Below are 26006 nucleotides of genomic sequence, written 5' to 3'. Positions count from 1 at the left end.
CGAGCCTAAATGCCATGGGGCCAAATGTTTGGCAATGGACCCCAGTCAAGCTGAGCCTTCCCCAATTCGGTTCCCTTCAGATGTTCTTTACCACAACACCCATAATCCCCAGCCATTGCTCATGCTTGACTTGGGATGATGGGCATTGTAGTCCAAAGTGTCTTGAGGTTGAGGAGGGTTGGTCTAGCGCCACTCACTGCTAAGTGCTGACATGATGTCGCTGGCAGCAGCAGTAGAAGTGACTAGTGGGGGCAGGCAAATCAGCTCTGAATATCTGTTTGGACCCAAGACCTGATGCAGCCAAGCTCCTGCATTGCAGGGGGTGGACTAGATGAGCCTTGGGGTCCCCTCCAACTCAACAATTCTATGACACTGCCTTACAAACCCTGCTAAAACTGCTTTGTATACTAAAATATATATATACAACTTAAGCAAGTTTACTAAAATTAAGTCACACTGAGTTCAACAAGGACTTAGGCAGCAATCTGATACACCAGACGTCTCCATCCTGGGACCGCGACTCCACCAGCTCCAACCAGTTTAGCCAAAGTAAAAGTTGATGGGAATTGTACTTCGAAATATCTGGGAGGCACCATGTTGGGGAAGGCTTCTGCAGTGGGCAGTTACTTGGGAGTAAAGGAACTCAATGGGGTTTCATTCTGAGCATAAATGTATAGCATTTCAATATGACTCAGCATGCAATTATCTACGGATCATGTCCAATTCTTATTTTCTAGACATTTCCAGTTTGATATGTGAAATTTTTCACGCCATTTACTTTTGTTTCCTGATTTCCACTTCCTGAAATATGGCAACCCTATTTTAGTATCTCCCAGCCAGAACTGAAAGTGTGTATTTTCCTATACTATGCATTAAGATTCTTATGGTTACCACAATAACCCCACTTATTGTACTTTCTTGCTTTATCAGAGATTATTACACATCCTGAAATACAACTCCCAGCTGTCTTTTAAAACAGCTGTATGTTAACACAACAGTGAGTTCTTCATCCAGTGTACAGTGAAACCTCGATTTATGTACAGCTCTACTTACGTACGATTCCAGTTACGACCTTCAGTAGGTGCCTTGACTTATGAACTTTCCTCTAGATACAAACAGAGGCCTTGCCAGCAGCCCAGAGATCGCCTGGCCAGCTATGGGGCAGTGCTGGGGCCTCCACCGTTGGGGAGAGGCCTCCAGTTTTCCAGAGCTCACTCTGCTGGCTGCGGGGCAACACTGAGGCCTCTGCTGCCGGGGAGAGGGCCCCCATCCCACCCCCAAAGATGTGGAAGAGGCACAGCAGGCACACTGCAGCCCCAAACCCCGCCAAGGTACTAACCTGGGAAAGTCCAGAGAAGAACCTGGCCTGGCAAGAAAAAAACCTGACCCTGGCCAAAGTGAACCAGGTCCTTACTGACCCTTGCCCCAACCCCAGCTTGTGGCCAGATAAGCCCACCCACACTCAGTGCACGTAAGAAAAAAAAATGTTATTTTTTTTCATCTACAATACTGTCTCATTTATTTTATAGTACAGTACATTGATTATTGCCTTCATTTTATCGATCTATGGTCTCATTAGACAGTAAAATCCGTGTTAAATTGCTGTTTTAGGGGGCGTTTTTCATCGTCTAGAACGGATCAATTCACTTTTCCATTACTTTCTATGGAAAAGTGTGCCTCTACTTATGTATGTTTCTAGTTATGGCCGGACCTCTGTAACGGATTATGGTTGTAAGTAGAGGTTCCACTGTATTTTAAATAAACTAAGATGAAGCAAAAGTCCTATAGCCAGGGCTTACTCCCTTGTAAATGCAGTTAGGATTGCAGCCTTAGTCTCTCTAATCAATTCATCTCGGCTGAGGTAAGCCAAAGGAGGTTGCAAATAATCTCTATGCTCTTACAAATTCACTTTAAATTATTTCCAAGGAACTAGCTGGAATTATTATTCCTGCTAGCAATTCCAGCAATAAACTAAGCACACTTGAGATATCGCTCTTTTCTTGCAGGCCTTGAATGGATGGGAAAATTCTCTGCTGTCTACCTATGAGATATTTATTTACCCCTCGGTGCTGCTCAAGTCAGGGTCACATTATACACATCTCCAAGAACAATAACACTTCCCAGTAACAAAGCAAACAAGCCAAAGGCGCCATCTTCTGGAAAATACCCGGTACTAACTGAAGTTTCAACACCTCACCTGCATTTCCACAGAAGACGTGAATTTCAGTTGTGTTTACAATACTGTTGCCTTGGGATAATTAGGGGGCATTAACATCCATTGAATGCCATCTCAGCCATGTGCCCATTTAAAAATTATGGCCCTGCATTTTGAGAATAGCTTGCCTATGACTGGGATATTAAATCCAAATCTCAAAGCTGATTCACTGTGCAGGGTTTAACTTCCACCTGCCGAAGAAGTTATACTGAAAGCAATTTGACATTTGTAGAGAAAAAGGAAGCAGCAGCACAATGTATGTGTCTAATTTCAGAGACCTATAAAAGAAGCACGTTCAGCTCAAATTCAGTTGCTGGAATCGCAATCACTTTTCACAGAGTCAACTTGTTGTTGCAGTATGATAAATGAGGCTTGCCCAAGACATTTTGCTGCCTGAGGCAAAGGGAAAGATTGTGTCCAATGCACACAAACACACACCATTCCATTTAGAAAAGCTGCCCAGACTGGATGTTGAATTTTTGTTCTCATCTGCACCACGCAATTTAAAGCAGTATCATAACACTTTAATCAGTCCTGGCTTCCCCCCCCCCCAAATAATCCTTGGAAATTGTAGTTTGTTAAGGGTGCTGAGAGTTGTTAAGAGACCCCTATTCCCTTGCCAACAAAGGTCCGTATAGTTAAAGCTATGGTTTTCCCAGTAGTGATGTACGGAAGTGAGAGCTGGACCATAAAGAAGGCTGATCGCCGAAGAATTGATGCTTTTGAATTATGGTGCTGGAGGAGACTCTTGAGAATCCCATGGACTGCAAGAAGATCAAACTTATCCACTCTTAAGGAAATCAGCCCTGAGTGCTCACTGGAAGGACAGATCCTGAAGCTGAGGCTCCAATACTTTGGCCACCTCCTGAAAAGAGAAGACTCCCTGGAAAAGACCCTGATGTTGGGAAAGATGGAGGAAACAAGGAGAAGGGGACAACAAAGGACGAGATGGTGGGACAGTGTTCTCGAAGCTACCAGCATGAGTTTGACCAAACTGTGGGAGGCAGTGGAAGACAGGAGTGCCTGGCATGCTCTGGTCCAGGGGGTCACAAAGAGTCGGACACGACTAAACAAAAAACAACAACATTCCCCTCTCAGAACTACAGATCCCGGGGTTTCCTGGGAAGAAGGATTGTTAAATGGCTCTGAGAACTGCAGTTCTGTGAGGGAAATAATGGTCTCCTTACATCTCTCAACACCCTCAAACTAAAATTTCCAGGATTTTGAAGGGAAAGCCATTATCGTTTACAGTGGTATGATACTGCTTTAAATGTATGGCACAGATGGGACCTTAGTTGAACATTGGCAATGTGCCGGAATTCCACCACTGAATCTGAAGACAACAGAGTATCTTAAGGGGTGTGGAGAAGGACATAAAGAGCACACACAGTTCTGTCCACTCCACACCCCTCAGCACCTGCCACCTGAGGTAGTTGCCTCATTCTGTCTCACAGTAGGGTCGGCCTTGATGCTAAATGTAATAATATTTGCTTTATAATAGGCACTGCTAGTTTCTACAAACAGGTTTTCCACTCCACACCCTGGTCTATCCAACACAGGCTCTATAACTTTAACTTCAATGCAAGCAGGTGCAGTTTTCCCACCCCAGAGAGGCAATGAAAGGAGCACTGTACTTGCTGAATTTTTGCCTGCCCCACAGCTGTCAAAGACACAGAGCCTCTGTCTGAAAAAACCCCTGCAATAGTCACAGAACTTGAAAAAGTGAAGACACATATTCTCACAAAGATTTTAAAAGCCCACAATGTTATTTTTGTAATGTAGTTCTTCAATGTATTTTATAGGTGACCCAAATTATTGTAGTCCATACATTTTAAAAATGCTTACACTTTCTTGTGACACATGAATATCAGCATTTCCTTGAAGAGTTCCCAGGCAGATAACTTTCCCTCCTTTAGCTTGAATGTCAATTTTCTGACTCTGAAACAGAATTGTACACATGTTAAAAGAGTTCAGTTCTAATTTTTTTGAAGATAGTTATGATGGGCCCTAGCTAGGATTTCACCTGCATCTCTCGGCTGCTATTATGGAAAATGATACATCAATTAATTCTTGCAGGTCCCACAATTATATCTGCATGACTGAAAGAGCTCCAGGTCTGAATTTCTACTTATTATGCAGTTGCAGGAGTGGAACCAGGAAAAGACTTGCAAAAAATATACCGTCTTTTTCGCCCTATAGGACGCACTTTTCCCCCTCCAAAAATGAAGGGGAAATGTGTGTGTCTCCTATGGGGTGAATGCAGGCTCCTTGGCTTCAGCGATAGCAATGCGAAGCCTCCGAAGCCTGCACTCCGGAGGCTTCACGTTGCTTTCGCTGAAGCCCGGAGAGTCTGCTCTTTGAGGCTGGCGGTGGGGGAAAGCAGCGCTTCCCCCCACCGCCAGCCCCACAGGCTCGGGGGGCAGCGGGAAGGCGAGTGACGCTTTCGCGTTACTCCGCGACCTGGTTTTGAGGCTGGCGGTAGGGGAAAGCAGAGCTTCCCCCCACCACCAGCCCCACAAGCTGGGTCGAAAAGCCCGCAGGAGCCACGCAGCCTTTAAAGAGCATGCCGCTCTTGGGGGCTTTTCCCCAAGGAGGGAGAAGGGACTGACTGGCTGAGTCTTTCCCTTCTCCCTCCTGTGCGCTTTTGCGGGAGGTGGGGGAATTATATTTTTTTCCTTGATTCCCCCCCCCCCTGAAAACTAGGTGCGCCCTATGGGCCGGTGTGCCCTATAGGGTGCAAAATATGGTATACAAGAGGATAGAAAACACAAGTCTTGTACTCTTGTATCTATACTGGTACCTTTATTGACCGCAAGATGCTCGTTCCCTTTTCTGTCTCTATTCTGCAGCTGTTACATTCAATTTTCTCAGTCTTCACACAGCCATTCCCTGTTGTCTTGATATCCAAGTCTAAAATCAATTTTAAATAGTGGAGATAAATAGAAACAAATGCAATGCAAAGCAATTTAAAATTTTGATTTCCTTTAGCAAAACAATGTAACAGAGTGAAGAAAAAAAATCATCCCACTTTCAAAGCATGTCCTGAGTCCCCCAAACAAACAGTGTCACAGGTCAGCATCTGAAGTGTTAAAGAAAAAATACATATTACAGCGATGTGTAGGAAGGACAAGGAATATATTTAAAATATACCCAGGTTAGTGAGCCAAATTATTACCAGTTATGATTATTGTTATGGCATGTGTACGCTACTCTTACTCCAAGGACAGCATAGGTGAAGGTAAAGGTACCCCTGCCCGTGCTGGCCAGTCGTGTCCGACTCTAGGGTTGCGTGCTCATCTCGCTCTAGAGGCCGCGAGCCGGCGCCGTCCGAAGACACTTCTGGGTCACGTGGCCAGCGTGACGAAGCTGCAGCTGGCGAGTCAGCACCAGCGCAGCACACGGAAACACCGTTTACCTTCCTGCTATAAAGCGGTCCCTATTTATCTGCTTGCACTTAAGAGTGCTTTCGAACTGCAAGGTGGGCAGGAGCTGGGACCGAACGACGGGAGCTCACCCCGCTGCGGGGATTCGAACCGCCGACCATACGATCGGCAAGTCCTAGGCACTGAGGTTTTACCCACAGTGCCACCCGCATATATGGAGCTTATCTAATTATTTTATTTTATCGACAATAACCCTGTGAGACTAATAAAGACTGTGGCTGGCCCAAGGTTCCGTGTTGAGCTTTGCGAATGGCAGGATTGGAATTCAAGTTTCCCCAATCCAAGTCCAACAGACTACCCAGCAAGTGACTTCACCATAATAACTGCCCAAGAAAGGAAAGATGCTTTCTGGGTTTGGCCTGGTGATAGTAGCAGGCAAGAGAAAAGCTGAGCTGACTAAACAGCTGGGACTTAGACAGTGTTCCTAATTTTGCCAAGGCATCTTCCTGAACTCTGGCCTTGAAGCAGAAGCTTCTGAGCTGCAGTAGTGAACATTATGGCTCCTGTCAATAGCAACACTGGGTCTCTTATCGGTGTACAGTGGTACCTTGGGTTACAGACACTTCAGGTTACAGACTCCGCTAACCCAGAAATAGTACCTTGGGTTAATAACTTTGCTTCAGGATGAGAACAGAAATCGCATGGTGGCAGCAGGAGGCCCCATTAGCTAAAGTGGTACCTCAGGTTAAGAACAGTTTCAGGTTAAGAACAGACCTCCAGAACGAATTAAGTTCTTAACCCGAGGTACCACTGTATCTGCAAAAGCAGGGACGTAGCAACTTGAATGGGCCACATTATCTACTCTGGCATGCCAAGCTGAGATTCACAGCTGAAAAAACGGCCATCCTAACTGCTCACCACAGAGCATGGGGCACTTCAGTTAAATGTCACAGCAGTGCCTCTTTTTGACCAGTTGCTGCACATACCAAATTTTACGGGGGTCCTCACATCCACAGAGGCTGCACCGTCCATGTCTTCCGAGATAATCGTAATCTCCTTTCGCACCTCATCATACTTCACATGCAAACTATCCAAATCTGCACCGTGCGCGGGGCCGGCGGTCGCCCCCCGCACCGTCACGAACACCCTGTCCGCTTGGGGGTACTTGTGTGGGTCCAAAGACTGCACAGAGACGTGGCAAGGGAGCCGTGCCTTCAGGAGGCCGTAGGGGCCGACAACCAGGGTCCACTCCTTGAGAGGCTTGCTGCCCTTCCGCTTGCTCGCTTCGGACTTGCTGCAGCGACACGGACTGGCAGCAAACCAGCGAGGCTGCTGGCAGCTGCCAGTCCACGACCTTCGCCCAGTGACGCCTCCGCCCTTCAACAGCCGATGCCAGCTCCCGGCCACTGTCCTCGCTGCCGTGCACCAGCCTCTTGGGGGCAGAGGCCGCATCCTGCACTGCCTTGAGGCTGCTTCAGGGGATCCTTCTGACACGCAACAACCCAGCCCTGCAAAGAAGAAAATCAAAGTGCAAAGGGAGAAGTTGCGCTCCAGGCTCTGGGCTGGGCATGGGACACCCCCGTCCCCCCTCCCTCCCCAAGACCCTTTAGGGCAGAGGCATCTGCATTAGGGGGACCCCCCTCCTCTCCCCACTTACAAACCCATCCTGGAAGTTTCAAAACAACAGGCGCAGAACAGGTGAGCTGTACTAGCAGCGATTGGCCAGTCCAGTGGCGCCGCGGTGGTTGCTGGGAATTGTGGTTCCCTGCTGACGTCGGCGCGATGAAGGAGCCCGAAGGCCGAACTACAAGTCCCGGGATGCTGAGCGTCTCCCGGGGAAGCGTTGGCCCATGAGCGGCTGGGGGAGGCGGATGTCTCCCTGCCTCCCTCAGGACAGGATGGAACCTTGCGGCTGCCCAATCGGAAGCGCGGAGGGCGGGGCTGGGAGAGGAGAGCCGGTCTCCATGGCAACGCAGGGCGCTGACGGGCCTCCAGCCTCTCCGGCGGCGGCGGCGTCGAGGTTTCCCCGGAGGGAGCGGGGCCGCGCGGGGAAGGTAAAGGAGCAGGCGCGGCCTGGTTTGAAAAGGAGGGAAGGAAGCCTGCTCTGGGCGCGAGGGGAGGAGTCGTGGGATTGGAAGAGATGGAAGGGACCCCTGAGGGTCATCTAGACCGACCCTCTTCAGTGCAATGACGCGGGAGAAGGAAGCAGTGGAACTTTATTCACCCCCCGCCCCAGAATGTGTTTCAAGGGCACAAGCAGCCCAGAGAACCGAGTTCCACCTCATCCCCCTCCTTCCCAAAGCACTTCCTCCCGGGGGGCGGGGGGGTCTGGAGGAGGCGGCCAAACCTCAGAGATGCTAAACATGCCCTGGGGGGGGGGGCGGAACAGGGAACTAGCTGGGAGCCGCATATAGACCACCCTGAGTAAACCTCACTAGTCAGAACACTGGCCACCCCCATCCAAGGGGGGGGGCAGCTTGAATAAAACATTGGGGGTGGCCCAGGTAAGCCCTGCCCCACAAGATGCAGCACACACACACATGCCCCATTTGAACGGCAATGCTCATCAACTTTGGGGGGGTACAGCCCCTCAAATATTTTAGGGGGGGGCGAAGGAACCTCAGCCCCTAGGAATTGGCTCCCATGCCACTATCTGAAACAAAGTGCTACCCCCACCTGGCCAACTGTTCTGAGTACAGAGAGTGGGTGTCCCATCAGACCCATAGGCTCCAACTCCAAAATAGTTAAATAAAGCTCTTCTGTCGCTAATGCAGAAGGTGGTTTTAGTGGGTGGGAGTATAGTTCCCAGGTGTGCCTATGTGTTAGCCAAAAGAGGCTGCTCCATGTGTCAGGAGTCTATAATTATCACATGGTGAAGCTAACTGACTTTAGCATGCTGGAGTAGTTGCAAGATGGCTGTGTGGACTGGTTCTTCTATAACTTCCTTTGGGTTCCCATCCTTTCTCACAGCTCTCCCCCCCCCCCCCAACATTTGGAAACAACGTGGAAATAGAAGTAGAAATGGTTTCTCAAAGACTGCACTTGCAGTTGGGTGGCCAGATGGGAAAAGGGACAAACAAATGATACCAAATTCAATTTCCTCTCCTACACAACTTTTAAAGGTACAAGAGCCCTGACCTCTTTTTCATCTGGCCCCCCTAATGTGTTCTCTCTGTTTATGAAGTGTTGACCAATAAGAAATCTTGGGTTGCAAATAAAGTGTTGTCGATCTGTTCCCCTTGCTTTCCGATACTAGTAGTTGAGCTTTTGCATTGTCATATGAAGGCTGCAGTGCTATTATCTTGGAGTACGGTAAGTCTCACTGAATATAGTGTGGCTTACTTTGTATAGGACACGGGTGGCGCTGTGGTGTAAACCACTGAGCCTAGGGCTTGCCGATCAGAAGGTCGGCAGTTCGAATCCCCGCAATGGGGTGAGCTCCCATTGATCGGTCCCAGCTCCTGCCAACCTAGCCGTTCGAAAGCACACAAAAAAGTGCAAGTAGATAAATAGGTACTGCTCTGGCAGGAAGGTAAACGGTGTTTCCGTGCGCTGCTTTGGTTCGCCAGAAGTGGCTTAGTCATGCTGGCCACATGACTTGGAAGCTGTCTGTGGACAAACACCGGCTCCCCCGGCCAGTAAAGTGAGATGAGCATTCAACCCCAGAGTCGTCCGCGACTGGACTAACGGTCAGGGGTCCCTTTACCTTTACTTTGTATAGGAGTGTACTGCATGTCTCCTCATTTGTTTGAACTGTTGTTTCACTGATGTAGTTGTGTCCAGTTTCTATTTTCTTAGTAAGCACACTTTAGTTGTTATCAGGGAATGCAAGCATGCTTTAACAGGAAATGGAGTGTAATTTCTTCCTAATTTCTCTTTGTGTTACTCCATCACATCAGCCAGGCAGGTGTAAGTGTGTACTCCAATCTTACAGGCATACAATCTTCCTTTATATTCCAGAATTTTGGGCCAGTAACAGGGAAGTGACTTAACCTCTATTGGTTATTATAGATAAATGAAACCTCCATGTTCATAGGTAATAAAAGGTTAAAAAAGGTAAAGGATCCCTGGACGGTTAAGTCCAGTCAAAGGCATCTATGGGGTTGCGGCGCTCATCTCGCTTTCAGGCCGAGGGAGCCGGTATTTGTCCACAGACAGCTTTCTGAGTCATGTGGCCAGCAGGACTACACCACTTCTGGCACTTCTGACAGAAACCAGAGCGCATGAAAATGTCTTTTACATGCTGGTGGAGCTGGGAAGATGCTGGACTAACAACAGGAGCGGCTATCACCTTCAAACCCCCTTGTACTTCCCAGATGATCCTCCTGGCTGCTGCTGGAAAAAGAAGACTAAATTAGACTGTCAACACTTTTGTTCAACACCAGTTCCTTTTAAGTTTTTGTGACTTTCAGATTCATTGTATTGAATAGTTCTTGCACAATTATTTGAAGCAAATTAGAAACCTTACCAGCGAAGTCAGGTTTAGGCTGCTCCAACCTCCCCTTTCTTTTCATATGTAAATAACTTGGAGGCATGTTTTAATTCAAGGTTAAGTTCATAAAAAAAGAAAAGAACATCTTTATTTAATGTAGTGTGTTTGGAATCTAGCATTCTTTTGCTTTCAGTATGAGAGTGATGTTTCATTAAATATTTAGAGGAACCAGAGGTGTTTTTTTTACTTTCTTTGGCAACCATTTCAGAAAAGATGAAGAATTACAGCAGACTTTTATGAACAAAGTCAGGCTGAACTTAAGGAGCTACAATTTGAGAAAAAAAGAAAACAACAGTACTATTTCCATTAATAGTATGGAAAAGTGTCATGATTCATTTGCATTTTTCTGTAGTTGAGTTTCTAAACATAAAGCTTAAAAATGTAACATGAGCTCCATGAAGTTCAACACTCCCCATCACCATTTTCAGTTTCCAGTTATTTTGGTAACATTTTGTGTATGTGTGTAGGAAGGGGCATAATTTGACTCCTTTTAATAAGCAACACTGTCAAATCACTGCATGCTCTTTGTGGTCCTGAGGGTAGATGGATTTATATTTATTTTTAAAACCAAGTTCAGATTACTAAACTCAGAACTTTTCATCCATGTGGCACCCTCTAGGGCTCACATTCAGAAGGACCTTTTAAAACCGTTTTTCACTCACAGATTACAATTGCTGAACCTGGAGGAACGATATACTAATGAAGTTAAATAAATATCCATTATTACTATTCAAATATAGAGATGCAACATCTTCTAGATTTCCCCCCCAGAAAAAAAATGAAATATATGCAATAGTTACATATGTAACCTATATGTTATTTTTACTTTAATAGCTCAATCCTATATGTGTCTACTCAAAAGGAAGGTCCATTCAGTTCAATGAAATGTGTTCCCAAGTAACCATGCATACAACTGCAACTTTAGTTGGGAGTAAGTCCCAGTGAATTCAGCAGGACTTACTTCTGAGTAGACTAATAGAGGCCTGTAGACTTTGTAGTTGAGCAACATTTCTGCTACAGAATCCCTGCCCCATCGCAGAACAGTTCTGAGAGTTGCCAGAGTGGTGGGATGATTATAAAAGTAGTTTGTCGTGGGTGTGGGTATGTTCTTACTTGGCAATGAGCATATAAAAATTCTGTTTGGTATACTTATGATATGAAAAGCACTTAACTTTTTGTTCAGATATGAATTACAAATACTGTATACCTAGAATGTGATGAGGAAGCTGCTTTGCCGTAAGATGGACATACTTTTACACAGGGAGAAATACAATACATTCTGTAACCGAGTATAAAATAGGACTGCAACCTAGCACACGCTACAACTTACTATATTGGCTACAATATAATGCTTTTTTCAAACTTAATTTCAGGGCGGTGAGAGGCAACCCAGGTAAGGCCTTCATTGGTTACTCTTGCTTCACCAGTAGCATACCACCTCACAGTATTTGATAACATAACTAGATTTCTATGAAATGGTTACAGAATATTGCTAGGCATCAGTTGCAGGCTGAAATGCGTAACCTGGGATGCCTGCTGAGTTCATAAACAGGCTCCCTGCCCCCAGTGAAATGACAAATAGAATGCTAACCCTCCCCAGCTGAAACTATCATTCTGCTCCCAAACACACTAAAGTGTGTAAAGGAACTTCCTTTTACATAATGGCAGAAGTGGGTTGGCATGTAAGATAAAAAAGGGGTTTTTTTAAATTGAAAGTAGTCAGTTTTATTTTGGCATTTCTACAATTAGATCAAAGAGAAAGAAAAAAGAATGAAATATATTCTTTTTATTTTTTATTAAAGAAAATATCATGAAGATTTGTTGTAGGTGGTACATGACCCCGGTTAAATTAGCAAAAATTTATAAATTACCCTCAAATCTATGCTGGAGATGTAAAAAGGTTGAAGGCTCGTTTTACCACATTTGGTGGAATTGTGTCAAGATTATGTCCTTCTGGAACAATATTTACGATGAATTGAAAAAAAATCTTTAAAATAACCTTCCCAAAAAGATCTGAGGCGTTTCTTCTTGGACTAGTCTCAGAAGACATTCCCAAGGATAAGTTTAGAGTTTTTTTGTATGCTACAGCAGCCGCTAGAATACTGGTGGCCAAAAATTGGAAGAGTGAGGAGACTCCTTCAATCTCAGAGTGGCAAATTAAATTTTGCAAATATATTGAACTAGCCAAGATGACAGCATCAATCAGATTGCAATCAAAACAAAAATTAAGAAAGGAATGGAAATGTGTTGAAGAATATACTGTACAAAATTTCTATTAGAAATCTCTGGATAAGTATAGGCTGAACCCATTAAGTTAAGAAGTTATGCCTTCCTCTCCCCCCCACCTTTTAATAGATGAATGACTATTGTAATGAATAATGTTAGAGGTTTCTATTAAGTAATAAGTTGGATATCACTCACGTGCAGGGTTAGATGTGGGGAATTTGCAGAAATAATATATTCATATTATGTATAATGAGGAAGGTGTATGGCAATTAACATGTAATGTGAATTAATTGAAAATGAAATGTATTCTTATTGCCGTTGAATGTTTAAAATACATTGTTCAGTTGAAGAAAAGGGTCTTCAAATTTATTCCAGTTAAGTGATAAATAAAATTTGCTTTTAAATAAATTAATTATACTTTTTTTGTGCAGGTTATGGGAGGACATTTTCTTATCCAGGCATTCCCCAATCCCATGCTGCTCATGCCATGCATTGAACCCACACCTTGGACATGAAGGGTGGTATCCAACAAAGTTGGGTTGGCACAACAATTTCTCTTTGGACAATTGAACTTCCCCTCTATCTTCTTGCCCTGTGTGCCCCCTAAATCTGTTTGGGGTTTCCCTCCTCAATGCTGTGGAGCAGATTTGGAGAAAGTATGGGGTGCACATGGGGAGAGAAGGAGGCAAAGTTCTGTTGCACAAACAGAAACCCATCCACTAATGGAACTACTTTGTTGGATATTCCCCAAATGTTCAGTAGACACCCCTAAGTTTGAACTTGCTTTTTGCATTTGTGATGAGTGGGGTGTGTTTTGATACAAATCTTTTCATGAACCTATGAAGCTTACTGACATGTCCATAGAGGTACAATTGAAATAAATATTTAGTAACTATAACTCATATTATGTGTATTCAAATCTTTTTTTGATTACTATATGCCCATGTTTATGTAATATATTACATTTATGCTGATTGCAGCTGATTACATAATGTTTTGATTTCTGTAGGAGGCATCATCAGGGTTAGATTTTGTTTTGTTTTTTTGAATTCCTGAGCAAATGCAGCTGCTGAAATTTCTCTGTAAAGCAGAATGTCCTTGAAGAAAATCCAAATAGCACTAGAGGCCAGCTTACACTTGTAGCCTTCAAAGATTTTGCTGACCCATAGACCGTGGTGTTCTTTGAAAAAGAAAACATACACAGATGTAGCAAGATTGCATCCTAATGCTAAATTGCTGTGGTTTGCTTTGTAAATTAACTAATGTATGCTGCTTTGATTCATCTGCATTCCAATTTAAGTATACTTGGAAAAGTATAATGATAAATTCTTTGATTTAATTTCAGATCAGTTTGGAACTCCACAGTCCTAGTGACTGCAATTGTTTAGGCAAGGAAAATGAGCTCTGAAGGTAATTACTATGCCACCTAGTTATTGGCTAACACAAATTCTTTAGTGTGTGATGCATTGTAGATTCCACATAACATAGTCCTGATCCCCGACAACTGGAAGGTACTAGGAGTTTAAGATCTGCCTTGATTTCTTGAATTGGGTCAGCGCTAGACTTGCATATGGCAATATTTATAAGGATGTATCTAACTGCATTGATATTCCTGGAAGTTGTGGATAGGGAAGTGGGTTAGTGACTTCACTATGGCAGTCTCTGAATACTTCTGAGGACTGTCTTTGAAGACAGGCACTTAGTAGAGTTATTCCTTGTTTTCCTAATTATTGCTTTTATTAGTATTACTAGTGCACAGTCAAAGCATTTCAGTTGTTAATTCGTTAACAAAACCTTTCCAGCTATGCACAGATATTGACTATATGCAGCTATCCCTCACCCTTTCCCCTCCCCTTTCTTCTGGAGTTCCCCATTATTGATATGTGTAACCTCATCCCATGATTTATCTCCAGCTCTTATCTTCTAATCATAGCTGTCAAGCGTCCCTTAAATGGCGGGACAGTCCCTTATTCCAGCGCCATGTCCCGCTGCTGTCCCTTATTGATGATGTCTCTTAAATAAGCTACTGAAGGTAATGGGGCCCTTGATATGTCCAGCTTGCTTTGTCAACAACAAATTGTTGCTGTTTTTTGTGTTGAATATATGCTATATGGTAATTTATGGACCTAATAGGTATCTAAAGCCATTTGCACGCAACAAAATATGTATTTTATAAAAGTAATTGTTGATCCCTTATTGTGGCTGTTGATCCCTTATTTTTGAGGCTGCTGGTCTCTTGTTTTCAAATCTGTAAGTTGACAGCTATGCTTCTAATTTATTTTGCATAACGATCAAAATTTGATATGTGGATTTTGGTACTTTTTGCAGATGTTTGGAAAAGGGATGATTCTGAAGAAGAAGAAGAGTATGTTTCCAGTGAGTCAGAAGAACAATCTGAACCAGAATTGGAACCAGAGGACCCTGAAGATCCTATTCATGCCACAGCTCCAACAGTTAATATTCGGGATGAAGGTTCCATTGACGTGCACACATGTCCTGCATTTGAGTGCCTTGATGAGGTAGTGTACTCTTAGTTTCCTTTATGTCAGCATGATGGATACTATTTTCAGTTGAATTGCCTCTGTAGGAAATTAAAAACAAAGCAACTTTTAAGTACCTATTGTGAAAATAGCATTGATCTATCACAACAGCAACTGAAAACAAGATACAGGAAACCATCTTGTCAAAAAGAATGCAAACTGAAATAAAACAAATGAAAAACTCTGCACTGTTATCCAAGCACACCACTTTGCCTTATTGGGGTAATGTTCTTGACTTTGGTGGAATGTTCATTATCTCGTTTCCACAAATATGTTAAACAGAATTCCTAAGAGTTCCTTTCAAGGCTTTGCATAAGAAACAGCAATGGCATAGAATATGTGCCAAATGTAAAAAACTGTTCCTTTTGCAGAGCTGACACGGTTGCTCTTTATAGTGATCTGTTCTAGGGGTAGTCAGCTTGGTGCCTTTGAAATATTTCTGGACTACAGTTCCCATAATTCCTGGCCATTGTCCATGCTGGCTTGGACTGATGGGAGTTGTAGCTCAACAATTTCTGGAGGGTGCCATGTTGGCTACCCCTGGGCCACTCAAAGGAGACGCTGTTGACATAACTTTGGGAAAAGAGATGTGTGGTGGGGTGAAATGAAGTTTTTGTGCAGCAGAAAGACCATGCTAACAAGTCTTATTCCCTCACTATTGTTTTGGCTGCTGCTTTCCTTAAGATACGGAATAAATCTCTTTAAGGATTGGGCAATAATATACACAAAACATGCCAATATCAAGAATCATTGTCAAGAATCATTGTTTTGGCAGCTATCCAGCGTTATGAAGTACGCATTAAAAGTTTGCTTGGTGACTTTAATTTGTAAAACTATCTTTTTTTTGTCATAAAAAGAGTTTTCTGAGGGGGGAACGAGAACAGCCTTAGGAGAGCATGGCAAGTTCAAACTGCATCGGGCAATAAAAAACCATATACCCCTGTTTTCTTCAGCACCTTTTCAGATATTTCCCCTCTGTTTTTCCTGTGGATTTGTTTCTCCTGTGGATTTGGTCTTTAGTTTTGTCTGACAGGAAACAGTGAAGTAAAATTAGTATGTTCTTAAATTATTTTTTTAAAATAAAATTTACGAAGCATTTTCTGTTCAAACACACCAAGGCCTAGCCAAAGAAGAAAATAGTTTCCTAACACTCTTGAGAAAGAGTTGAAACAAAACTTTCTCTGGATTGCACTAAGAATGGCATCAAACTAAAACACGAGAGACTATAATATAAAACCCTGTTGGCTTCCATTGCACAGAAGCCAACTCAAATCAAAACTAGCAAGGTGCAGACACAAATGTAAAGCACTGTGTGTTGCAAGCTAAATCGTAGTGTTGGAACAAGTGCCCAAAGACCTGTGCTTATGATTGGCTCTGTTCCTAAGACCCAGTGGGAAATTTCAGCCATGCCAACATTCTCAGATATTCATATATCAAGTCAGGTACAAACGCCACTGGCTTTGTAATAAGATCATTCTATAACACAGGCACAGTGCTTTAAATTAACTGTTAATTTTTTTTTTTTTTTTAAAAGAGAGAAAGAAAGAAATGATGTGCTGTGCTGTTGTACTGTGCAATACTCTTAGTGCATGTGCGCAGATAGCTAAAAAAGCAACCACAAGGGGGAAATAAATTTTATATTGGAAATCTATGTCATGACTTGGGACACAAATGTAAAGCACTGTGTGTTGTTTTTTTTTTTTTTTTAAAAGAGAGAAAGAAAGAAATGATGTGCTGTGCTGTTGTACTGTGCAATACTCTTAGTGCATGTGCGCAGATAGCTAAAAAAAGCAACCACAAGGGGGAAATAAATTTTATATTGGAAATCTATGGCATGACTTGGGACACAGGTGGCGCTGTGGGTTAAAGCCTCAGCGCCTAGGACTTGCCGATCGAAAGGTCGGCGGTTCGAATCCCTGCGGCGGGGTGCGCTCCCGCTGCTCGGTCCCAGCGCCTGCCAACCTAGCAGTTCGAAAGCACCTCCAGGTGCAAGTAGATAAATAGGGACCGCTTACCAGCGGGAAGGTAAACGGCGTTTCCGTGTGCAGCTCTGGCTCGCCAGAGCAGCGATGTCACACTGGCCATGTGACCCGGAAGTGTCTCCGGACAGCGCTGGCCCCTGGCCTCTTAAGTGAGATGGGCGCACAACCCCAGAGTCTGTCAAGACTGGCCCATACGGGCAGGGGTACCTTTACCTTTACCTTTATGGCATGACTTGCCACATAAACTTCCATGAGAGTAAGTCCCTAACAAAACGCATCCTACATTATTGGACTTCCTTAACATGAAGCTTTTTTAGATTGACCGTAACAACCATATGAAATGTTAACAAAACATTATTTCCTTTGGGCAGTGCTGATAGCAAAGACTGCTGTAAACTAGCCCCAAACAGCTACCACTGTATAACTGACCTTCTCTGATACGGATTTTTACCAAGGCAGCATGCGCAGCATCAGTACCTGAAAACCCTGGGCAGCTGCCAAGGCCCCAGTGTCATGGGAAGGTTTACCACCATTGTTGCCTCTTAAAAACAAGAATTTAACAAGCTTATTGACTGCCCACAGCTGCCATCTCTGTCCAGCAACATCCTGGAAATTGACATGTTCAGCACTGTTGGGGCCAAAGAACACAGCCTTTGCAAAGAGGCCTTGTCACCTCTGGAGTAGACCCTGGAGGGTGATTGGCATTCTCCTTTAATCTTTTTGCAGATGTTGCTGATTGAATAAATGCACAGCATTAACTAATTCCCAGTGCATCCAGGGAAAAAGAAAGAGAGAGAGACTGTGAGACCCTTGCATGCTATATAGAACCCCTGGTATGACAAAAGCTAGTTCTCACAGTCCAGTAGAAGCTCAGGCATGCTTGCATCCCCTTTACTTTAGTGTACCATAAGACCAAAGTAGTCCTGGAGAGCGTTACTTCAGGCATTCCTGAAGTGATATGTGTTGTCTCATATGCCAAGAATTCCTGAAGATATGTGCAAGTTTGTTCTTTCCATACATTACATACACACTGGGCAAACTGTATAGATCCAAAGCATTCTCTGGATCTAGTTGCATTACTGTTGCAAAGCCTGATAACTGGTGTTTCTTGCTGTTTCATTAGTTTTGCTAGATATTGATCACGGGTGATCAGAACCGCCTTCATTTGGCTTTTTACATGTATGCACCTTTATATCCTGTTCCACTTAATGGAAGCAAGCTTCCAGCTTTCCTGTTTCCCCACCTTGTCTTCATTCAACACAATTTTCATAATAGGTGAATAGAACTATTGTCTCAATTATGTACATATTTGGTTCATGCCACATTCCAATTAATTGTCCAATGTGGTACACAAAATGTACAATAAAAACAATGGTATTCAATTTTCATTTAAGCTGGAACCAATGTTTACATCTTCAGCTAGAATCCTGTTGAATTGAGCATTGTGTTGTACTAGTAGATAATTCCATATTGGTAAGAATTTATGGTAGTAACATGTTTATTAGGGATTTGTTTGTTTGATAGTTCACCATTCAGCTCCTTCAGACTTCTCACAAGAAAATAATAGACGTACGGATCATCTCTTACACAAAGTGTCTTATTTTTCTAAAACAATATAGCATTATAGGGAAAGGCTGGGAACTTTAGAAACGTAGAAGTAATGAATAAGGATCGCTTAGTCCTGGTCCATTTCAGCGTCTCGTTATTTCCATAATGACCTCAATTTGGCTAAACATTTCCATGTCAATTTAGCAACGTGTAACAGACTGTTTCATTGATTTCATTCCTTGGTTGGAATAAAATACTCTTCTTAACAGAGATCTGTTTAAATATCGTGGTTTTTATTAATCAGCTGCTTCTTTTTGTAGCTACCCTTCTGAAGTCTCCACTTACGATTGTTTCCAGTGAAGTCAGTGTGACTTCTTATAACTTCTCCAGACAATGGGTGGAATACAACATAATTATACATGAATATTCCGCTACCCCTCTGCAGCAGATTTGGGGAGGGTGGCTGGGATAGGAAAGGGATTGTGCAAGTGGAAATCCTTTTGCTGCTGGCATGGATTAGTTGAGTACTGCTCAGTATTTTACTGATAGGATTATAAAAGAACCAGTCTAGGTCTGGTGCCTCAGTATCTCATCCCTATGCAATTGTTGAGAAATAGCATTGCTGCAAGTGGGGTAAAGACATGTTGTTTGTGTCTCTGTCTCCCTCCTGCTGAGCTATCAGATGCTTCAACATTTCCACTGTCTATTGGACTAAGGACATGAGCAAATTCTGGAAGGGGAGCGTAATGTTGCACCATTTTGACCTTTAAAAACAAACAACAGAAACTTTGCACCAGATGAGTGCTGCAACCCTGCTCCAGGGTATTTGGGGGCTAGACAACCACTGCGGATATCTTAAAAGTTAAGATTCATATTAGAAAAATAAATAAATCCCAAATTACATAGACATTGAAGGGGTAGGGGTGGTTATTGCTTATCAATGGTGATATTACATTGTCCACTAGGCACACTTGACATTCCTGCAACCATATTTCTTGCACCACTCTGAATAGCAGTGCAGGTACTAACTGGGGGAGAAAAAATACTTCCCATGCAACAAAATAATGTGGTTTGAATGCTGCTGGGAATCTGACATCCCTGCTACAGGAATACTGCCTTGAGAGGATATTGGGATTCCACACCACAAATTGTTTCTTGTGCTCTAGATATAAACTGATTATGGACAGTGAACCTCAGGGTTTCAGCAGTATTCTGTGAGTTCTTTATAGATATATTGTTTAGATGTCTTGTAAAGTTTCATCATGGTATTTAGCAATTAAGCTATCCTGCACCATGCTACTGCATATCTAAAAATAAAAAGTCATTGGGAGATGCAGTGGCAATTGTTGGGAAAGGTGCAAAACCAAACGTTTTCTTCACAGAGTGTTATGTAATTGAGCCCATGAATCAGTGTGCTAAACCTAACACAATCTCCAAGCACTTGTTGCAATACAAAAGACAATGGAAACCAATGATACGTTGATTTGTCAGTGACACTATAGGTCATCAGGGCATGCAGTGGCAAGATCTGTTGTCCATCAGATTCCGACAGATGTCCAAAAATGCTTTTCAGTAATTCATAAATATTACTTAAATACTGTTTCTTAAGTGCTTGGTGGAGGAAAACTGTAGGGTCAGTTGGGAAAGGAGAGGCTGCTATTCCACTTAGGATACTCTATAACTTAGTGGGTAGGAACGATAGGAAACATGTCTCCCATTAGGATGGCTTGATAGCTGCTGTAGGATCAAAGCTTCAACACATGTGAGTGTTGCATGCAGCATGTTTTGTATTGGGAAGAGGACAAACATTTAAGAAGACAGAGGAGTAGCTTTGCAAGAGAGGGAAAATTAGAGTAGTGTATGACAACCATGCAATTATCCTGGTGTGATGGAGTTTTTTTTTGCAGGGAACCACAAGGAGGGGCTAGGAGGTTGATTATAGCAATAACTAAGGGTTGGATGGGGTGAAGGGAGACAACTCAAAGAGAAACAATAAAGCAATAGACGATGCGGGTGGTGCTGTGGGTTAAACCACTGAGCCTAGGACTTGCCAATCAGAAGGTTGGCGGTTCGAATCCCCGTGACGGAGTGAGCTCCCGTTGCTCGGTCCCTGCTCCTGCCAACCTAGCAGTTCAAAAGCACGTTAAAGTGCAAGCAGATAAATAGGTACCGCTCTGGCAGGAAGGTAAACGGTGTTTCTGTGCGCGGCTCTGGTTTGCCAGAAGCGGCTTAGTCATGCTGGCCACATGACCTGGAAGCTGTACGCCGGCTCCCTTGGCCAATAAAGCAAGATGAGCGCCGCAACCCCAGAGTCGGCCACGACTGGACCTAATGGTCAGGGGTCCCTTTTACCTTTATAGTCTTTGCAGTTACCCAAAGTTACCCAGACCTCACCACAATTCAGTCCCTAGATCTATCGCGAAAGACCTGTTCTTTGATGCTATTTATGTCTTCTTAGTTATTATTACTTCCCACCCCACCCCCCTCAATTCCTGTGGGCACACCTGCTGCTAAGTAGCATTAGAAAAGAATAATGTATGAAGCAATAATAAAATTATTGAGCACTCTCAGTGGTGGCCTGAGTTCTGAAAGCATCACAGGGGAATGGGATTACCAGCTTTTTGCTCTTGAAGGGCCCTTGAGCTTTAGGGAGCTGCATATCAGACAGAGGAGTCATACATGCATCTTTCACCTCATTACATCTTCATTGCAGTATTGCTGCATTTGTTTTATGACAGTTGGTTCTACTGCATATGCCCCCTCTCTGATTCTGCAAGATTGGCTGGGATTCCTCTGTCATAAAGGTTCTGTCAGTGGTTGACTCCACCTGTGCAAGGGTAACTTGGAAGTGATTGCAACTGGAAGACAGTATTGGACTATTACCTTGTTTTTCAGAAGCCCAACCCATCTCTGTGTTTTGCTTTTTGTTTTTATGCCACAGATCCTGGAATGTTGACAAAGCCAATTTTGCAATATGTCACTTTCCTAACTGCTGTAAAGCTGTCAACATTGTACTCATTAAGGCAAAGTATGTAGTGTGTTCCTGTTCTTTCACAGTTTGTTTTTCATGTGACTTGGTACATATTCTGTGATATATGCAGATTTTAGGACAGGCATTAGCAAACTTGGCCCTCCAGATGTTTTGGGACTACAACTTCTAGGATCCCTAGCTAACAGGACCAGTGGTCAGGGATGATGGGAGTTGTAGTCTCAAAACATCTGGAGGGCCGAGTTTGCCTATGCCTGTTTTAGGAGGAATTTGTAGCCAGGTTTTAAAGAATTATGTTGAGAGTCTCAAGGTGTGACATGAAGCTGCAGTGTATTTGTATTGATATAGTAAAAGCACATACACTCTCTGTACTTCAGTAGGCCAAAAGGCAATTGGAAGGTGGAATTGCTTATTGAAATAAATGAATGCGGGATACAAAATAAATGAATAATGATCACTAATCAATAGAGCTGAGCATTATTGCTTGAGATCCATCAGAGGAGCAATTGCTTCTTCCTTCAGACAAGCTTGTAACCTTTTTGGCACGAGAACAGCACTGGAATATGTTAGTCTGTTAACCTGAAGTAGATTTAGTAAACTATTCAAGAGAAGTTGTTTGTGGATTCCCTGAGTGTTCTTTTCTGAGTCCATTTCTCCTATGTAGGATACAATCTCTCTCTCTTCATAGGCCATTCATTTTCCTTGGATTATGTTAATAGATATCGGGTAAGCAACCCCAAATTTCTCCATGTGTAATAGGCTTTGTAAGTCTTTTTTTCTCCCAAAAGCCAGATAGCACCATTCAGAGTGACCTAAGATATGGTGCAAAATGTAAGTATGGGGAGAAATTTGATTCAGTTCACATTAAAAGGCAAATTTACCTAATCTGCACTTTCCAAAACAATTCGCAAGCCAAAACACAGCCACCATTCAACTTTTCTACTTCTCTGAATTTTGCAGTGCAGTTCTCCAGCCAAGTAATGTGTACAAAAATGTATATACTACATTAAAGTCTGCATATAAATGCATTGATTAATGAAAAGAGCATACACAAATGCATTACCTTAGGGGAAATGAGTTGCAGGTTGCTATGAGGGGTGGGCGACCTTGTGCACGTGTCCACTCCCCAAATTCCCTTCCTCTTTAGAAATCTTGCTTAGGAGGAACCAGAGGTACCGAGTTGAGGTTGTGGACTCTCCTTCATTGGAGGTTTGTAAGCAGAGCTTGGATGGCCACCTGTCATGTTTGATCTACTGTAGATTCCGGCGTATTAGGCGACTGGGAGTATAAGACAACCCCCAACTTTTGCTGTTCAGTTTTAGAGTTTTAGAGTTACAGAGTTTGAGCGCCGCCAGGGGCAGAGCGCGCACCCCTCTGCTGTCGCAGCAGCAGCAGCCTGAGGCGAGGCGTTTGGTGGGTGAGTGCTACGCTCAGAAGGACTTTCCGGTCCCCTTCTGTGGGGAGGGAGGAGGAGCGACGGCAGAAGGGGCACCTCTGCTCACCGGCTCCCTCTCCTCCTTCCCAACGCGTATACCTGGCATATAAGACAACCCCTGACTTTTGGGGTGATTTTCCAGGGAGAAAAAGTCATCTTGTACACCGGAACATACGGTAGTTGAGATATCTGCATTGCAGGGGTTGGAATACATGACTGTTGGGGTCTCTTCCAACTCTGCAATTCTATGACTCAGAGTTTTGTTGGACTTTTGATGCCCTTTACAAACAAACGTGTTGAGGGGTGTGTGTGTGTCAATGGGTAAGTGCATGTGGGACGGGTGCCAAACAGAGTCTTTGACCCGGGTGAAAGAAAGCCTCGTTTTGCCCCTGCTCCATCCCATTTATCATTTTTGGTTGCCCTTCTCTGAGCATTTTCCAAAACTAAAATATCCTTTTTTAGGTGAGGCGACCAGAACTGTACTAAGTATTCCAGATTCAGTTGCCTTTCTCACAGCTACTGCTGTGCCAATTATAAACATGTGCTCACTGGCCTCTTTTTTAAGGTATTCCCCCCCCCCCATATACCAAGTGCACATAATTTGTGAAACTTCTAACTTTAGCTATAAAAATGTTCACCCAGCAACAGTTTTGAAAACACTTTCAGGCATTTACTTATCCAAACATTGTGGCACATTCCAAACCTTACTAAATCTAAACCTTGCAAAGCTTTTGGAGCAACATTAAAGCCCTATAACTACATTGGCATAAAAAATAAGACAGATGTTGCCTTCACCTCTAGCCAAAAGGCTCTTAACAGCAATTAGGGAAACCATTTCTATGCTGTCAGACTGTTCAAACTCCTGTTATCACTGGGGAAATCATTGACAGTGGTGATAATGTGACTTTCATTGTGAATGCCAGTGTTTATTACACAACCTGCTAGTAGGCATGTGGAATCAGCAATACAATGAAGGTACGTCTGCCAACATTGATATGGTCAGTCCAGGAAATATATATAATACCTAGGTGTACGTATCCAAAAAGTTCTGGAACTGTTAAAGTCCATGCTGATAGCTTCTGATGAGGCCAACAGCAGGGCAGAAAATTCTGATGAGGCCAACAGCAGGGCAGAAAATTCTGATGAGGCCAACAGCAGGGCAGAAAATTCATTTTGGTGCATGGTAACATCAGCGGCGGAGCAAGCTGATTGGGCCCCCGCAGGGCTGACACCAGCCGTGGCAGGACACACTCTGAGGGGTCTGCCTGCCTTCTCCCACTCAGCCGTCCTGCAGCTGAGGGGGAGGTGGTGGGCAGACCATTCGGGCAGTGTGGAGCCTGCGGGCACCCAAACTACCGCGTCACTCACAGGAGAGACGCGTGGTTCAGGCGCACTGCAGGTCCTGTGGTGAGTGCCACCCGGCATTTTGCCGCCCCCCTCAGTGGTGACACATGAGGTGGTCCACCTCCACCGCACCCCTCTTCCTCCACCCCTGGTAAGATACAGTGGTACCTCAGGTTACATATGCTTCAGGTTACATACGCTTCATGTTATAGACTCCACAACCCAGAAATAGTACCTCGGGTTAAGAACTTTGCTTCAGGATGAGAACAGAAATCGGGCTCTGGTGACGCGGCAGCAGCAGGAGGCCCCATTAGCTAAAGTGGTGCTTCAGGTTAAGAAGAGTTTCAGGTTAAGAACGGACCTCCGGAACGAATTAAGTACTTAACCTGAGGTACCACTGTACACTGATACTAATGCACTTGAAGCAGACTTTAGCAAAAGCAGGTTTCTTTGTGTTAAAGATGCTTCCCCTCAAGTGTATATGTCTTGAGTAGATTATTTATTCAGCTATTATCTGGGCATGAATATAAATGTGGCATTTTCAGCTATGGAGAAAATATGCCTAACAGAGCATAGTCCACATGCATATTATCTGACACCATTTGAAGACCTTGCTGCTCACATGCTTGCCATCTTAGCTGACACCTTATTTATGTCAATGTGAGTAAATGTTCTGTTGTTCCAAATGTGACACAGAGGGCTTGTCCAGACTTCCTTTTGTGCCATGCTTCTAGGCACAGGTCCGCACTTTAAAATGCTGTGTCCTAGCATCCCCCCAACCTCTGCTTTTACTGCTGAATCAGAGCAATCCACAGAAAACCCCTTCTTGCCTTTTGTCCTGATTCAGTGTTAAAGTACCAATTTCCGCAGGGAAAGCACCGTGGCAAAAAGAAGGGGGTTGCTTGGACACAGCGCTTTAAAGTATGAAACTGTGTCTTGAAAATGCAGGGCAAAGGGTAGGTGTGGATGAGCCCTTTGTTGTACAAAGTTTTATTAACTTTCTAAATGACAAAATCCTCAGTGTTAAAACTATGTTCAGCATTTAACTATGGCAGTAAGAAGGATATAAATGTTTTCGCCTTTTGTATGCATTTCAGAATACGATTGGAATAATTGCAGGTGTTAAAATAACTATCCTTATTTTCCTACCTTTCTTAAATCGGGGGTCAAATAGTGGAAATAAGAAATGAGGGTTTCAAGGTCAGAGGGAAGTGCTTAATTAATCTGCTGGGATTTTTTTTTTTTAATGGCAGGCATTTAAAACTGCTGGATTAAATCAAAACATATTTGATTCCAGTGGAATACTTTCATTATTCTGGATATCATACTGTACAGAATGTGCTTATGTGGAGTTCTCTGTTGTCAAGATTCTAAAATTTCCTTTCACTAGTAACACTCTGGAGATAGAGGCTTGCTGTTCTTGCCCCCAACCCCCTGACCTTTGGTGTCTGCTTAGATCCCTTGCTTTGTACCCAACGCTGGGTTTTTAAAATCTATTTAATCCATAGACTTCCAGGTATATCTCTAGTGCAGTAGGAACAACCAACAGCTTCAGTAATTGTGCAAATCACCATGCTGTATTCCTTGTTGATGAACTTCTTTCACCCTTTTAGGGTTACAAGAACTCACTTTGATGAAACCTGTTCTGTTTGTTCTTATCTATCGCCTATAATTTCTCATTTTGAAATGTCGAGGTGTTTTTCAATATTTGGGTTTTCTAAATTTTAAATTTACTATTTACTGCTCGCCTTTATAGAGTTAGACATGGGTTTCATGACTATAATACTTATTAAATGCCTTCATTTTTAAAAGGATTTAAAGCCATTAATCCAAAACATATTGTTTTAGGTGT

The 26006-nt window shown here is 43.4% G+C and overlaps 2 protein-coding genes across 2 annotated transcripts in view; one reads left to right on the top strand and one right to left on the bottom strand.

Moving 5' to 3' along the window:
- Window positions 1–7394, bottom strand: part of FAM185A (family with sequence similarity 185 member A) — a 37583-nt gene extending 30189 nt beyond the window's left edge. Inside the window, exons 1-4 of the mRNA XM_081927846.1 lie at window positions 7256–7394; window positions 6585–7106; window positions 5016–5125; window positions 4061–4153 (exon numbers count right to left, since the gene is read on the bottom strand). Of these exons, the coding sequence (XP_081783972.1) occupies window positions 4061–4153; window positions 5016–5125; window positions 6585–7050 (669 nt within the window). The 5' untranslated portion in view covers window positions 7051–7106; window positions 7256–7394. The remainder of the gene's footprint in view (window positions 1–4060; window positions 4154–5015; window positions 5126–6584; window positions 7107–7255) is intronic.
- A 128-nt stretch (window positions 7395–7522) lies between these two features.
- CCDC146 (coiled-coil domain containing 146) overlaps window positions 7523–26006 on the top strand; it is a 65505-nt gene continuing 47021 nt past the window's right edge. Inside the window, exons 1-3 of the mRNA XM_081927654.1 lie at window positions 7523–7652; window positions 13662–13726; window positions 14645–14835. Coding sequence (XP_081783780.1) covers window positions 13714–13726; window positions 14645–14835 — 204 coding nt within the window. The 5' untranslated portion in view covers window positions 7523–7652; window positions 13662–13713. The remainder of the gene's footprint in view (window positions 7653–13661; window positions 13727–14644; window positions 14836–26006) is intronic.

The sequence above is a fragment of the Podarcis melisellensis genome (genome assembly GCF_964234715.1).
Source record: "Podarcis melisellensis genome assembly, chromosome: 10".
Taxonomy (NCBI): domain Eukaryota; kingdom Metazoa; phylum Chordata; class Lepidosauria; order Squamata; family Lacertidae; genus Podarcis; species Podarcis melisellensis.
The sequence above is the reverse complement of the archived record's forward strand: the minus strand, read 5'-3'. Positions and strand labels throughout refer to the sequence as shown.